The 15,257-nt window shown below is 31.9% G+C and overlaps 1 protein-coding gene across 1 annotated transcript; it reads right to left on the bottom strand.

The window, feature by feature from the left end:
* Positions 1-102: 102 nt before the first annotated feature.
* Positions 103-12,006, bottom strand: LOC129920113 (ubiquitin-protein ligase E3C). The gene is made up of 8 exons (XM_056001314.1): positions 11,447-12,006; positions 6,983-7,667; positions 3,675-4,092; positions 3,487-3,608; positions 2,666-3,424; positions 2,462-2,606; positions 565-1,264; positions 103-492 (listed from the first exon to the last, which is right to left on the bottom strand). The coding sequence occupies exons 1-8, from the start codon at positions 11,780-11,782 to the stop codon at positions 325-327; spliced, it is 3,333 nt and encodes a 1,110-aa protein (XP_055857289.1). The 5' UTR covers positions 11,783-12,006; the 3' UTR covers positions 103-324.
* Between the last annotated feature and the right edge of the window lie 3,251 nt (positions 12,007-15,257).

Genomic DNA, 15,257 nt, shown 5'->3' with positions numbered 1-15,257 from the left:
ATTACCATGAATTCATTTTACATTTCGGTGTTATACATAATATAGGAGAAAGAAAAATATTAAATAAAGAAGATTAAACACTTTTTAAATTAAATTTATATATTTTTGTTATTTTTTTTTTTTATTTTTTTTACTAAGGAACTTAAATCGATTTTTTAATGTCTGTGTTAGTAATTAAAGTATCTTAAAGACGTTGGGATGAATTCTATGGTTAATGTCCTTGGATGGTGGGTGTTGGTAATCTGAATCTATTGAAATCATCACACGACATTCTTACAAGCTAAGTATTTTATTATATTTATTTTTATTTTTTATTAAATTAAATTAACTAAGCTCAAATCCAGCATTCGATTGGATCGCATATAAGAGTTTCTCTCGCATTTGTTCCTCAGTCTTGAATGGTGGCAACTTGAGGAGATTGGTACATGTGCTGGCAGTTGGAAGCCGTTCCATATCACCAGCGTTTTGGATAAAAAACGGCGGATCAAGATCCTATAAATCACATAAAGTATAAATATATAATCATTTTCAAAAAAAGTAATACAAAAATGTTCAATTTAGTACCTTAAATCCCAATAGTGGCGGTCTCGAGCAACTCGTAACAAATTTAAGCAGCTGACGTTTTTGTAGATCTGAGAAGCCCTCCAGAACCGCCCAAAAACAAACTATACTCTGATGTTCGGGACTATATTCTCCACCGTATTTACAATGCTTTTTAAGGTCTTCCAAGTCAATCGGGATTTCAGCCCCGGATATAAGAATTTGTAATTCTTTATTGCTAAACATGTACAACCATTCCACTGGCAGAACATTTGATAGACCCTTTCTAAACGCAACACAATGTTGACGAATTTGTTTATTTAGCTTATAATCAGCTATGAGTTGAATATATTCGATGCGATTAGATGATGTAACTGGTATACTCTGACCGTTCGGTTTCAAATCTTGAACTTGTGTTTGACCTAGTGAGCTGGTGACAACTGTAAAATCCAAATTTAACTCCGATACATCACCTTCGTAGTCTTTCAGACACAGGAGATTTTTATACAACTCAGGATCAAGTGAGGCAAGTTGATGTACATCAACGTCCGAGTACTTGCCAGCCAGTTTGGTTAGAAAGAATTCAGCTAGAGGCAGTTCGACAAGCAGATTTTCATATATTGCCTTTCCTAAGATACGTCCAATGAAATAATAATGGCGCTCGAAATCGGGGAAGAGATCTCCAACATTTGGATTTGGATAGAGTTTATTGTCAGTGGTGACCCTAATAAAAAAATATATTGTTAAATATTTACGCATGTGTTTTTAAAATAACGGGTGAATTGAATATGTAGTATGGTTTTTTGAGAGTAAGTTAATAGACAATTCAATATTTAACATTTATTAACTTGGCCTGTCAAACTGCTTGTAGCAAGCTACTAATATTAGGTGGTTAATGTTAAATGTTGGTTTAAGGCAAGGTTTGCACATGAACTGTTACGCCACCCAAAGTAAGTAAGAACTAACATCTAAGGAAAATCGTTTTGAACTTATAAGAACACTATTACCCACTGGAGCGGAATGACGCCGATAAGATTTTTTGGCAGATATGAGCTTTATCGGCTTAACACCCTGTATTTGCTGGACTCATAAGGAAGCGATAGATATTATACAAAGTGAGGATTTTAGTTTATTTTTATGTTCAGACGAGTCACACAAAATCTTCGTGGGAAGATATCGAGCCATTTCCGCTTAATTATAGCGCCAATTTATGCTATGAATTATGAACAACATATATGTAATTGTATTTTACCAACACTAAGAACGAAAAATGTATAGCATTTTGTCTTAACCATATCAAAATTGTTCAAAAAACATTCACACCAATATAGTTGCCAATAAGTCTAAGAACAAAATAAAGATTTCTCTGTATCTCGTCCACGATAATTTGGCGGAAAAGACTCGATATTACACTAATAACTATCAAACTAGAGTGGTCCAAATAAATTTTTTTGATTTACTGTATCTAAGTACTTCTTTCCTCCAACTCTGTGTGTGTATTACACAAATGTATCGATTCATCATTCAAGAATACCCCATTCATTTAAGCTTGGCTCTTTGTTTTAAACCAATCAATTGTCTTATCCAAAAAAGGTTGAGTAATACACTCGATGAGTGGGTTTAGTTGTGGTACTTTGCATTTCTTAGAATAGCTAACCATTTTACATATTATGTAGGAGTAACCTCGGTAATTGTACCGGAAGTGTAAGTTCTATAGAGGCTTTTTTCCAGTTTTTTACTTTTGAAGTAAAGTATTGTTTTTAAAATAACAGCTTGATAGAAAAAATTGTTTGATGAAGCAATGAATTGCAATACTTTGTTTTCAAAAATAAACAAGTGATGAAAGTTATGATTCCTTTACAAAACTAATAGCCACAAATAAAATGAGATTTAAATAATTGTTTCCAAATATGATACTTACATGAAAAATCCTCTGTTTGGATCGAATGATGTTTTAATTAGTTCCGATAAGAATTCTCGAAAAACTCCTCCACCATCAATTCCCGCTTCATCCAAACCTAATGAACTTACAAATTGCACTCGAAACTTTAGCCGCAAATCCGGTTCTAATTAAAACATAATGATATCAGTTTAAAATAAGACACTTTTATTAACGTATTCTTACCATTTTCTGGTCTTAATTTATCGAAAGCATCCTCGTACAGATGCGATCTACGAACGGTCAACAATATAGATGGCCCTTGAAGGAATGCTTGTAAATTACCCTGTACTCTCATCTTATCAGCTGCCACCAAACCCTGTAGTATGCCAACTCTCTTGCTAAATGGCACCACAAATGGTATTTCTCTCAGAATAGTAATAGAACGTATTTGTTTGGTCGACATTGGTGGACCGTTTTCAAAATCTTCGCGGGTAAAATCTCGTATTGGTTGAAAGGGTCGAATTCCCCTAGTGCGACTACCTCGTGTCAGTGGCAAGTCACTGGGTCGATCCAGGGGTAAATTCAATTTACTCACAGTCCAATGAGTATCAGGACAAAAGCCCAAACGAAGATCTCGTGTATGTATCTGATTGAGCACCGAAACCGTTACTTTTAACAGATTCGCCCAAATTTGTTTCTGTTGTTTCATTTTTGTATCTTCTAATTCACTGCGACCAAGAATCCAACGATAGTGTTCATTGAGATTGGATCTAGTCTCTGGAAATGCTAATTCCACAAGACCCAAAGAAATTTCTTTCAAAGTCTTACTCAATTGAACAATTTCATCGATCTTGAATGGCATCAGTTTGCTTAATGTTTGGGGTTTTTCAAACATGCTATCTTCACAGAATTCTGTATCATGCAGAGTCGGAACAAGACGACCAAAAAGAGAACAGAAAGTAGCTAGCAGCGGAATTGTTCTTTCAACTCCATTTTGTTTAGCTAAATGAAAAGTAAATTAATATTTTTATTCTTGTGGAAAATTTGATTTATTTTAAACTCACGGACAACACCCTTTGATATGAGACTTAGAGGTGATGAGAATCCCAACTGGCTAGATTGTGAGGCCAATGTGAACCAAACAGCACGGATAAATGTTGGCATAAAAGCCAATGTATACAGCAATCTAAAACAATTTCAATAGGATTTATTAGAAAATCAAAACAAAAATAAATAAAATTGTTTCACTCACTTATAATCGAATATTGCATTTTTATTGTAAATCATCATATTGTGGCAGGTTTTGCATAAAGCATACAAGACATCTGCATCACTCATGAAATGTTCAATGTTATCAACAATGATGTGAACTCTTTTGGAATCATTTAACAGTTCAATTACTTCTAGAAGACAGTTTTTCTCAATAACAGTTAGGCCTGTTTGGGCAGTGTCTTTTCCTGGATCTATACTCATGCGAGAAGAACTTTGAGTTTCTAACTCATCTTCATCGTCATCGTCTTCTTCGTCCTCATCGTCTTCATCATATGCATTATGACCGCTTGACAAATGTGTTGATTTGATTGAAGATTTTGGGAGAGCCAGAATTTTCGGTGAGACTTCTGAGATCACTTTGATATAGCCGCTTAAGATGTTATTTTCCTTAAGAGTGTCTGCAAGATTTAAAAATGTTTTTACTATATTCTTTTTCCATAAAAAGTAAACCGTTTTTTTGATTATTTGTTAGTATACTTTTAAATTGAATAAGTATACTTTTTTAATTTAATTTTTTTAATGACAATCGGCCTTAGTGATGCATCCATCGGAGCGGAAACTTATCGGATTTCATACGAATCTAAGAGTTTTTACATGACGGAAGCACACCTCGAATTAAATGTAAGCCCAACTCTACATCGTTGGTCGTATGGACAGAGAAAAAGCAAACTTCTTCTTTATTCTAGCTCTTCTCGTTACAAAAGTGAGCTTTAAATTTGATTATTGGCATGGCCCGTAGAGCGGAATTCATAGTCGGAACTCAAATAAAAAAACAACGGCAACACTAACATACTTTAAGCTAAAAGCTTATACAACTGTTCAATTTTGAAATAAATCCTTTTTATATAATAGTGTTTAAAAAGTTAATTTTCAAGAACAACATTTTTAAAAATCAAAATTTATTTCCACATCAAAATGAATGCGAACAAATATGGTTTTTCGTGACAGATTTGAACTGAAATTGACTTTACTAATTTTAACGATTTTTGACTTACTTGAAGTCTTTTCAACATTTCAACAACTTTGCCTGATTCACAATTTTGCGTTTAGAGAGCGTTGCTCGAGTCTCGTTGACGATTGTATGAAACATTATTATTGCGATATATCATTGCGTTGAATTTGCGAAAATTAAAAAAAAGTCGCACAAGACGACGATTTTTCGAAAATCAAATTTTATATTAGTTCAAATACTCGTGTAGGTCCAGTTGACAAGGTATGACAAGGTATCGTATTCCAAAAATTACTATCGTTTTTTTTTTAATTAGCCGTGTTTTTAATTGGTACTCCGTACTTTACTGAGCTTATATTTTATGCTGTAAAGAACAAAAAACGATTGCTTTTATTTATTTTTAATTATCTTTAGCATTTATTTGTTGTTGTTTCCCGCGCTGTGTACTGAGCTAAGTACTGAGTTACCAAAAATACACGGCTATTAATAGAATAATAGGACGAAACGCTCTCGGATTATTTTAAGTCAAACATATTATGTTTCGGTTTCAAACCACGTCTTCATTATCAAATATTTTGAAATCACATCGAGAAAAATATGTATTTCTTAACAGGGTTTGCTACCTATTTTTACACAATTTCATGAAAAAAAAATCTTATTTCATAATCGCACAGTAGCATGATATTTGACTTAATATATAAAATAGTCCAGAATATATATAGAAGCTAATACAAAAAGGGAAAACAAATGACAATGATTTGTGTTTAAAGCATCTAACTAAGCACACTGTCGAAAATGGGCGAAACGCATTTTGAAGTAAACGTCACTTCAATATTTTATTGGAAGGAGTAATGAAAATTCATTATCGATTTTTTATGATTTGTATCGTCGCAGGATTTCGTAACATGGGCTATTGGACTCGGTGATATAGAGCGAATGAACAAAAAAGCAAGTCAGGTTGGTGTGCGAATCCCAGCTCCCAGGTTAAAAACGAAAAGGAAGTCAAAATCTTTGCTTTAAAAACCAAGAAGTAGCGGATGCCAGAGCACTTTATTTAGGCGGCATTAGGCAACAAGCTGGCGATCATTTAGGATAGAAAGCTGCTTTGGCACAGACACAAACAATTTATTACAAATACTAATCCTAATATTCCCTTCAATATAATAAACATTTAAAGAACTACAATTTATAATCGGGAACCTCTTAAGTTAGAAATGGATCAATCACTAATCTGATAATAAAAAAAATCAGCTTAGCACAGAATCGCTTCCATACTAACACTTTCGTTTCGAAGAATAAGCCTATTTTTTTAAGAGGAATCGATACATAATGTTGCCCCGCTAATTTAAAGAGCAAACAAATATTTTTGTAAACAAATCAAAAACCAAAACAATTTTAAAAATTGAGAGAATTGCATTATTTATTTTCTTATTTATTTTCTTATTTATTTTCTTATGTATTTCAATAAAAAAAAAAAAACTTTATATAAAAACATTCTATTCACGAAAATATACAATATTTTCTGGTAGTATGGATCTTGCAATAAGGAATTTTTCAGGTTTTCTTTTAATGATTTGTTGATAAAAATGTCTGCTTAAGATTACTGTGGACTAGGCGGACGCTAGAATGTTTTCACCTCCATCCAATTACATTTACTTCAATTATCATTACGGACTTTATATTTTTTTATAAATTTATAAATTAACCATGAATTCGAATGGCGAAATTGATTTGATTTGGATTTTAGATTTTTGAAAAATTCGTCATTTTGAACACCAGCAATGCAAAATAATACACAAACTTTAATAAAATTCTAACCGATGACGTAAAACATTCAAAATATTATTATAAGCTGTCAATATTTTTGTTTGTTGTCACAAATATCCCAGGGATATTTTAAAAACTATGAGTTAAAAACTATGTTTTAAAAACTAAAAGTTAGCCAACTTTTTTTTAAACTCGAGAGTTAAGAAAAAAACAGATTCTCAACTTTTGTTTTAACTCACGAGTTGAAGTCCACTTTCAAGTTGTGAACTTAAGAGTTTGCTTCTTAAAATTTTAATTTCTTTAAACACTATCAACATGCAACCTATTTCCATTAGTAGATTATTTAATATGATATACATTGCACTGACATCTCTTTGTTGTTAAACATACAAGGTTCATTGTAATCAAGCTAAAATTCCGCTGAAATTTGTCTTAATCAACCTAAATTAAGCATATTTCCACGAATTGATAAAAATCATTGCGATAAGAATATTGTTACAATATTTTAATGTTGTTTTTGTTTAAATAAATAAATGTCATTTTTAACAACAAGAAATGTTGACAAAACTTACCCAACTGTCTTCTGTCCAATATTAAAATAGAATTTAGCAAAAAACTGCTGAAAATCGGATTACCATCATCCCGATCACGATCATCTCCATCAACTTGCATTTTATCCACACCACCTTCCAAAAGTGTAGCAACAGGAATAAGTGCCTCCAATGAACGCAGAATATCTTTGAATGGAAACTCTGGTTGTTCGGCCAAACACGGAAGAATATAATTTCGAATGGGATCCGAAAAGCTCTTACTAAGAATATATTCATTGAACGACTGACAAATGACCTTGCCATAGCGGAAGCCTCGATTAACCAATACCAATGGTCTCATAATCATTTGAAATAGAGCCTCAGTTACTTGATTAGGAGCATGCAAAGTCTCACCATCTAGCGGTGGACATTTCTCTTCTAAGATCTTACGAATTCTTTTAAAATAATTTCTCTCGACTAAATAGCGAAAGATGAGTTCCAAATATAATCGAACTCGTTCGTGATCTTCGATATATCGTTCTACTGTACTCTCTGATGTAAAAGTCTCAACCATACGCATTGGAATGGCTTGGGATGAATTCGGTACAGTCAGCTGTTCAATGCAAATGATCATCAGCTTACGAAGTCGATGCAACCAGATGAAGCCTGTTACGGAGTTTTCAAGCATTTTTGATGGATTTCGAAGCAAATACTGGGAGAGTTCAATCTGAAATGGGATAAAGTAAAACAATAAGATGGTAAATCTATTTTGAATACTCCTAAATGATTAGGGTGGTCCAAAAAAATTGTTATTATTTTTTGGGAATGATTTTTAATAAATTTTAAGTGCATATTGGGCAGGTCTGAGAATCGATCGAAATCTTTTTTTCAAACACCTCAAAGGTTAGGGTGGTCCAGCAATTTTTTTTTCATTTTAATAATTCGGCTTTGAAAAATATCAGATTTTCTAATAAAATACTTGACATCAATAAATTAGAACAAAAATCATTGAAAAAAAAATAAATAAATCAAAAAAGGGCAGATAAATTATAAAAGAAAAGGTTATTATAAATGCATTTGTTTACTTAAATCTGTCATTTCAATGGTTAGCGGCTTCACAAATATATGTACAAATTGTACAAATGTTATAAATGCGGTCGATGTGAACACAATTATAAAAAAATTGTGATTTTACTTTAGATCATAATTTCAAATTTAACGGTTTGTTAGGACCCGTTTTAGGGATCAATAAATTGCTTAAACTCGAGAACGGCTGGGCAGATTTTCCTAATATTGGTCTTTAATTATTTGTGGAAGTCCAGAGAAGGTTTAAAAGGTCATACGCATATCTTAAATTGTTACGGTGGCCCAACAATTTTTTTTGGAACGGTTCTTATGAAATTTTGTGTACATATCAGGTTGGTCTAAAATTCAGCCAAAACTATTTTGAATACTCTTAAATGATTAGGGTGGTCTTAATTATTATTATTTTTTGGAATGATTTTTAATAAATTTTAAGTGCATATCGGGTAGGTCTGAGAATCGATGGAAATCTATTTTTCATACACCTCAATGGTTAGTGTTCCAACTAGGGCTCTTGATACCCGCATACCCGGGTAACTACCCGGGTACCCGGGTACCTGCATTTCCGGGTATTACCCGGGGGCCATAAATTCGGGTACCCGTTATAATACGGGTACCCGGTCATATTCGGGTAGCCGCAATATTTTCGTATCTAGGCATGAATAATGTGATTGAAACAGATTTAGGAACATTTCTCAGTCTTTGCTGTTTACCACACTGTAAAATCAATAAATGTATAGTTGGATTCGATCGATTCGCCTATAGTCAGGTTAAAAAAACATAAACAAACAGTAGTATAGTAAAGTATTTATATAAACAATAGTACATAAAATCAACAAATAAAAAAAAAATTATTACACTCATAAAACTTGCCAAAAAGTTTGCTCTTGGGATAAGAACCACGGATCAAACAAGTAACAAAAAAATTTTGTGTGGAAGGGTGTTCTTCCGCGGATTTCATATTTGGTGAGTATATTCTAGAGATGTCTGGCAATCTATCGGAGTATAAAATCAAAAAAAAAAAATTCGATTTTTTTGAACCAGCCTTGTGTTTATGTATATTTTTCTTAGTTAGTGATATGTATAAATATCCCGTTTATATGTATGAGCAGTCTAAAAGGTCGGATTCAATAATTAGCTTTTTCAAATTAGGCCGTGCGTGAATTGCGTGAAATAGTTAACAGCATGTAAAATTTTTGACACAAAGCTAAATTAAGCCAAAGATAATTTTTTATTCACCAGACATTCAAATGTCAAAAATGTATCCTCTGCTAAATATTTAACATTAGGCCTTAGAGTCACATAGTCACCCGCATACAACAACTTTAATTTACAAATTTTTATTTTTATATGTACCTACACTTCTGGCTTAAGTTTCAAAAGCACCTTAAACAAAAAAATAAAGCAAATAAAATTGAAAACTTGGTAAGGTCAGTTTTTAAAGCCAATCGCTGAAAGATATTAACAAAATACGATACCATTGAGCAAAAAACACACATTTTTCAAAAAAAAAAAAAAAAAAAAAAATGAGTTACACCACTATTATTTTAAACAACACATTTACCGATCGAATACATTATTAAAAATAAAATTTTGGCAAATTTTATGTTATTAAAAACACCAGAGACTGGCGAATTATTTGCCAATTAAAGGAGCAAACTAAATAAAATGCACGACTGTGTCTCGTAGTTGCTGTAAACTAACACTTTTGTTAGTTTACAGATTTTAAGGACTTCCTTTATATAAATTTCAAAGAAATTTTGTTGATGTTGGCAAAGAGCAGACATTCAGGGCAAAGTTTTGTTAAATAATTTTTTTTATTTGTTTATTAGACTTTTTTGAGTAAAACTAAAAATGCAGTTTTACGCCTGCAAAGTTTAATCAAAATCGTTAGAGCCGTTTTCCAGTTATTTGGTATAACTTGAAGAATTTTTATGGGGTACACTTTCTAATTAAGGTAGAAAAAGAACAAAAAAAAAACAACTTTCAGAATTCTATAAAAATCATCTGTACCAAATTTGAAGAAAATCAGTCCACTGGTTCATGGCTGTGGAAATGTGAACAGATGGACGTACAGACGCACGGACAGAATTCCTAGATCCACTTTTTCTTAATTCTCCACCATCGTAATGTTGGTTTTGATTAACACCTCAAATTTTTTTTTCGACACGAAACCAATACTTAACTTATATAGACCTAGTAAAAAAAAATTGCACACTCATGGTTATGGCTTCAGGGCGATGATAACATCTGGCCCACCCTAGATGAAATCTCTAGCTACGCCCATGAATGCACGACGCTTATAAGAAACATCAAAGTGTAATATGTATTCTTATGACGGAAAGAAACAACTTTCTTCAAAATAAACTTTTTTTGTTAAAACCTTACCAACGCAGATATGGTTCTTTTGAGAAATAGAAAATTAATTTTATAAAAACGTAACAATTATTATTGTTTAAACCGTGTTTCTTATGGGTAATTTTTTAAAGGCTCATACTTTTCAAACCGAATTTTTCTTATGAACGACTAATTACTTATAATAAATAAATTAAACTAGACTTCTCTAATATTTTCCCTCATTTTATGCTATTAAGAACACGTTACCCGGTTTCTCGGGTACCCGCCACTTAAAATACCCGGGTACCCGCACATTCGGGTAATACCCGCATATTCGGGTACCCGGGTACCCGGGTATTTATTGAAACGGGTATTACCCGGGTAGTATCAAGAGCCCTAGTTCCAACAATTTTTTTTAAATTTTTATGATTCAACGTTGAAAATGATCACATTTACAAATATGTGAAGACCCATATTTTTGGTGTATTAACCAGATTATTGTATTGGTATTGGCAAATGTTCAAGCACTAAAGAGTAAAAAATTGGAAATAAATAGTAGAAATGACGGAAGGAAGTCCGCCAGGTCAGCTAGTATTGTATATAATTGACAACAAATTGATGAGATTGAAATCTTCCTTTTAACTTAGTATTTTTGGTATACAAAGACAAAGGAAGTAACTAGGAAAAATGAGGTGAGGTGTAAGGACCTCAACTAAGAAGTTATAGACCAAACTCATTGGGTGTAGGAACTGAGTCAAAGCATATATTTGCAGCTCATGAACAGTCATAAATTATGCAAGGTGATTCAAGGGCAGTGTCGCATATGCGAAAAATGTCTTGATAATTCTTGAACTACCTTGTTTAGCTTTACATACTAAAATGCTGAAGATAGTCCAATCATGAATGAGGAACAAGTTTGAACCAAGTTCATGCTGAAGAGTAAAACACAAATTAGAACCTTTTTGCTCTAAAGACAAATTACAACGAAAGTTTAATAGGCAAACGATAAGAAAACTGTCTTTAAGGGATTCTTTGAAAAAGCCAAAAGCCATAACCAATAGAAACATAAACCTCTTCTTCACTTACCAAACGTTCACAATCTCTGGAAACTTTGTTTGAATAGAAGAACAAAATACGCCTCAACAAATACGCTAGATTTTCGTCCTCAGTCAGTTTTTCCTTGTGCGACTTGAAGAACTCATCAAAGTTTTCTCTTTCTAGTTTTTTCTGCCTCTGCCTCATAATGAAGCTCCTCGTGTACGATTGCAAAACAATAGCTCCATTGTTTTGTTTTCGCAATTCATTACGTTTTTGTCTTTCAATTTGGGCTTTTTTAATAATTGTTTCACGATCGCAAGTCTGTGAAGCACCACCTAGGTTCTGCACAGGCCTGCGACGATAGTCACCATCAAAACTATACATTTTTTCTTGCTTTTCTTATTAGATTTTCAATGGTTGTTTTTTGCGGTGATTGGAAACTTTTGGATTTTATTGAAATTTGAGTTGTGATTATTTGTGAATTTAATTTAAAAAGTTAATTTAGTTTTAATTAATTTGTATTCTGGTAAAATTGGCAAAAACATTGTTTTTCGGTGAAATCCAAATGACAATGAAGAATATAAATGGAAAGCAAACCAACAGATAATTTTTTAATTTTTTTTTTTTCTAGTCTCTTTACATTTTGGTGCGAAGAAGAGAAAAAATTGAACTGTCATTGATGTTTTTTGGACTTTTTCTTCATTTTCTTATTAGATCGATGACGTTTAAATGGGGAAATTTTGTTTGTTTGGAATATGGGAACAGCTGGTTGTAGAACTACTTCAGCGAATATCAAACTATGAGTAGTTGAGATTGAGATTTACACAATAGGTCTGTTTGGGTACTGCCTAAAACAGAAATATTTCAACTTTTTTCAACTTTTTTAACCCAATTCCTGTTTGGGTACTCTGAAATTGAGCATTTTTTCACAAAAAAGATGGCCGCGAGAGAGAAAAAAATTTCCCCTTCTTGCGAATTTCTGCCCAAAAAATTTCATCAAACAAAAATCTGAAATCTGTCAAAAGGTAGTGCTTTCTCTGTTTTTCTTTATTTGTTCTTGTCGCACAACATAAAGAAAACAAACTACAAACATGGTGGCGTGGATTTTTTTCTTGTTTTTTTTTTATTTATTTTGTTTTAGTGATGTAAAGGCTTAACTACATACACCACTTTTTGGAAAAGTACAAAAGTGAAAATATTTTTTTTCTGGCTAGCGCAATTGTTTTGTGAAAAAGAGTATACAAATTGCTTTTTAGACCAAAAAATAAGCTCTCTGCATCATTTGTTTTAATTTTCCAGCCCAAAAAACTATACTAAAATGCGTTTGAAAATTTTCACTTTTGTACTTTTTCACTTTTTGAGCCAATGTAGTTAAGGCTTAATGCTCAAAACAAATTAATATTTTATGAACAAAATAATAAAAAAAAGTGTTTCAAAAATAAAACAAAGTGTTTTTAATATTAGGTGTGTTTTTTTGTTTATCTATATAGATTTTGTGCAAAAAAACGACATCGGGATTTTTGAAATCCATGCAAACATTTGGCACCACTGTACATATACTTTGGCAGCTGTCTGTCAAAAATGTTGCTTTTGTTTTTTTTTTTATTTTAACTCCGAAGTGGGAAGGCCATTACATCCATGTTGGATGCAAACAAAAATTTTCATATGGCCATGGCATCCATTAGTACAGGAAAGTTAGTAAAAAAACAGGCATTTTGTGGAACGAAATACAGGACGGCTGATTTTTTCAAATCTGAAAGAAGGGTATTGGAAAAGCTTAAGTCCTGGTTTTCGGGACGCCAACCCCCTGGCGAAATCCGCCATTTTGAAAAACGCGAATATGTCGATATCTCCCAAACTATTGGCTTGATCGAATAATTTACTTAACCAAAAATGTAGGTAATATAAATATCTTTTCTAGTGCATTCACTGTTTTTCAGCGAGGACAACACTTTTGAGGTTATGTCGTTTTATTTTTTAGTTTTTCGGTTTTATTAATTTTTCTCAGTCTCTATGATAGTTACATAATTTTTTATCACAACAAAAGTTGTAGAGCATCAAATTTCCATTAATTTGGTATACTTTTGAAGACTTTATGACTTTTCAAACCAAAGATACTGAACTTGAACGAACAATCCCTCTCAATATTTTCAAACGATATACTAATTTATTTTTGCATAAGGTATGAAAAAAAGGCTAAATCGTGTACTTTATGTAAAAAACAAGAAAAATATGATATGAGAGGGAGTGTATTTCCCATTATTAAGGTGGGTCCGGCAGTTTCCTATAAATATTAATTTAAAATTTAAAAAACAAAAAAATAATGGTAAAACTTACATTATTGTGGACTTGTGGTATACATATTTTATTTTAAGTCAAACATCCAACTTTTACGATGCTTAAAAATTATGGTACCATCATATAGACTGAGAAAAATTAAAAAAACCGAAAAAATAAAAAAATAAAACGACATAACCTCAAAAGCGTTGTTCTCGCTGAAAACAGTGAATGTACAAGAAAAGATATTTATAATACCTACAAATTTGGATAAGTAACTTATTCGGTAAAGCCAAAAGTTTAGTAGATATAGACCAATTCGCGTTTTTCATTATAGCGGATTTCACCAGGGAGTTGGCGTCCCGAAAACTAGGACTTAAGCTTTTCTAATACCTTTCTTTCAGATTTGAAAAAATCAGCCCTCCTATATTTCATTCCACAAAATGCCTGTCTTTATACTAACTTTCCAGTACTAAAAAAAAAGTTTTCAGATCAATAACTTTCGACTTATTCATCGCCTGACTTTAAAAAAAATACCAAATTATTGGAAATTTGATGGTCTATAACTCTACTGTTAAAAAAATTATGTAACTATCATAGAGACTGAGAAAAATTAATTAAACCGAAAAACTAAAAAATAAAACGACATAACCTCAAAAGTGTTGTTCTCGCTGAAAAACAGTGAATGCACTAAAAAAGATATTTATATTACCTACATTTTTGGTTAAGTAAATTATTCGATCAAGCCAATAGTTTGGGAGATATAGACATATTCGCGTTTTTCAAAATGGTGGATTTCGCCAGGGGGTTGGCGTCCCGAAAACCAGGACTTAAGCTTTTCCAATACCCTTCTTTCAGATTTGAAAAAATCAGCCGTCCTGTATTTCGTTCCACGAAAAAGTCTATCTTTCCTGTACTACATGTTGGATTCAAAAAAATTGTTTTTTCACAAAAAACCAAAAATTATCTGTATATTCTTAGCTACATTTTAAGACCATGACCATTAACATTAGTTGCGTCGTTCTTGTGTTATAAGCGTTTGAAGGTAGCCATATTGAATTTTTTTTCGATTTTTTAAAAATCAAATGTGAAAACCTTTTTATTTTTATTTCTAATTTTTCGAAAAAACTTTGGTAATTTTATATACATATCTGTTCCACAATCTTATCAGGATCCATTTAAGACTTTTATCTGAAAAGTGCATTGCGTATATCTCGAGATATTAACATTTCAATGCAACCATACCAAACAAATTTTCGATTATTTTTTTCTATGAGAGTTTTTTTCAAACCTTGTTTTCTCCGCTTTTTTTTTTTTGTTTAATATTTTCAGATATTTCTGTATGAACACAACAATAAAACTACCTTGGCACTACTGTTTTTATCGAGAGAAAGTAAAATCTGGATAATTATCTGGATTTTTCAAAAATCTATACAGATAAAGTTTTTGTTGTTTTTAACACGTAAATTGTTTTGATTTCAAAAATCTCGATGTCGTTTTTTTGCACAAAATCTATATAGATAAACAAAAAAACACACCTATTATTCATTCTTTTTTTTTTTAATTTGTGTTTACATTTTTT

The sequence above is a fragment of the Episyrphus balteatus genome, chromosome 4 (genome assembly GCF_945859705.1).
Source record: "Episyrphus balteatus chromosome 4, idEpiBalt1.1, whole genome shotgun sequence".
Taxonomy (NCBI): Eukaryota; Metazoa; Arthropoda; class Insecta; order Diptera; family Syrphidae; genus Episyrphus; species Episyrphus balteatus.
The sequence above is the reverse complement of the archived record's forward strand: the minus strand, read 5'-3'. Positions and strand labels throughout refer to the sequence as shown.

Bases quoted from the DNA above. Each gene is read 5' to 3' on its own strand.
- LOC129920113 (XM_056001314.1), bottom strand. From the start codon at position 11,782: ATGTATAGTTTTGATGGTGACTATCGTCGCAGGCCTGTGCAGAACCTA. The intron at 4,093-6,982 runs GTAAGTTTTGTC...TAAATCTTGCAG, and splicing joins ATTGGACAGAAGACAGTTGG to ACACTCTTAAGGAAAATAAC. The intron at 2,607-2,665 runs GTAAGAATACGT...TGTTTTAATTAG, and splicing joins TAAATTAAGACCAGAAAATG to AACCGGATTTGCGGCTAAAG.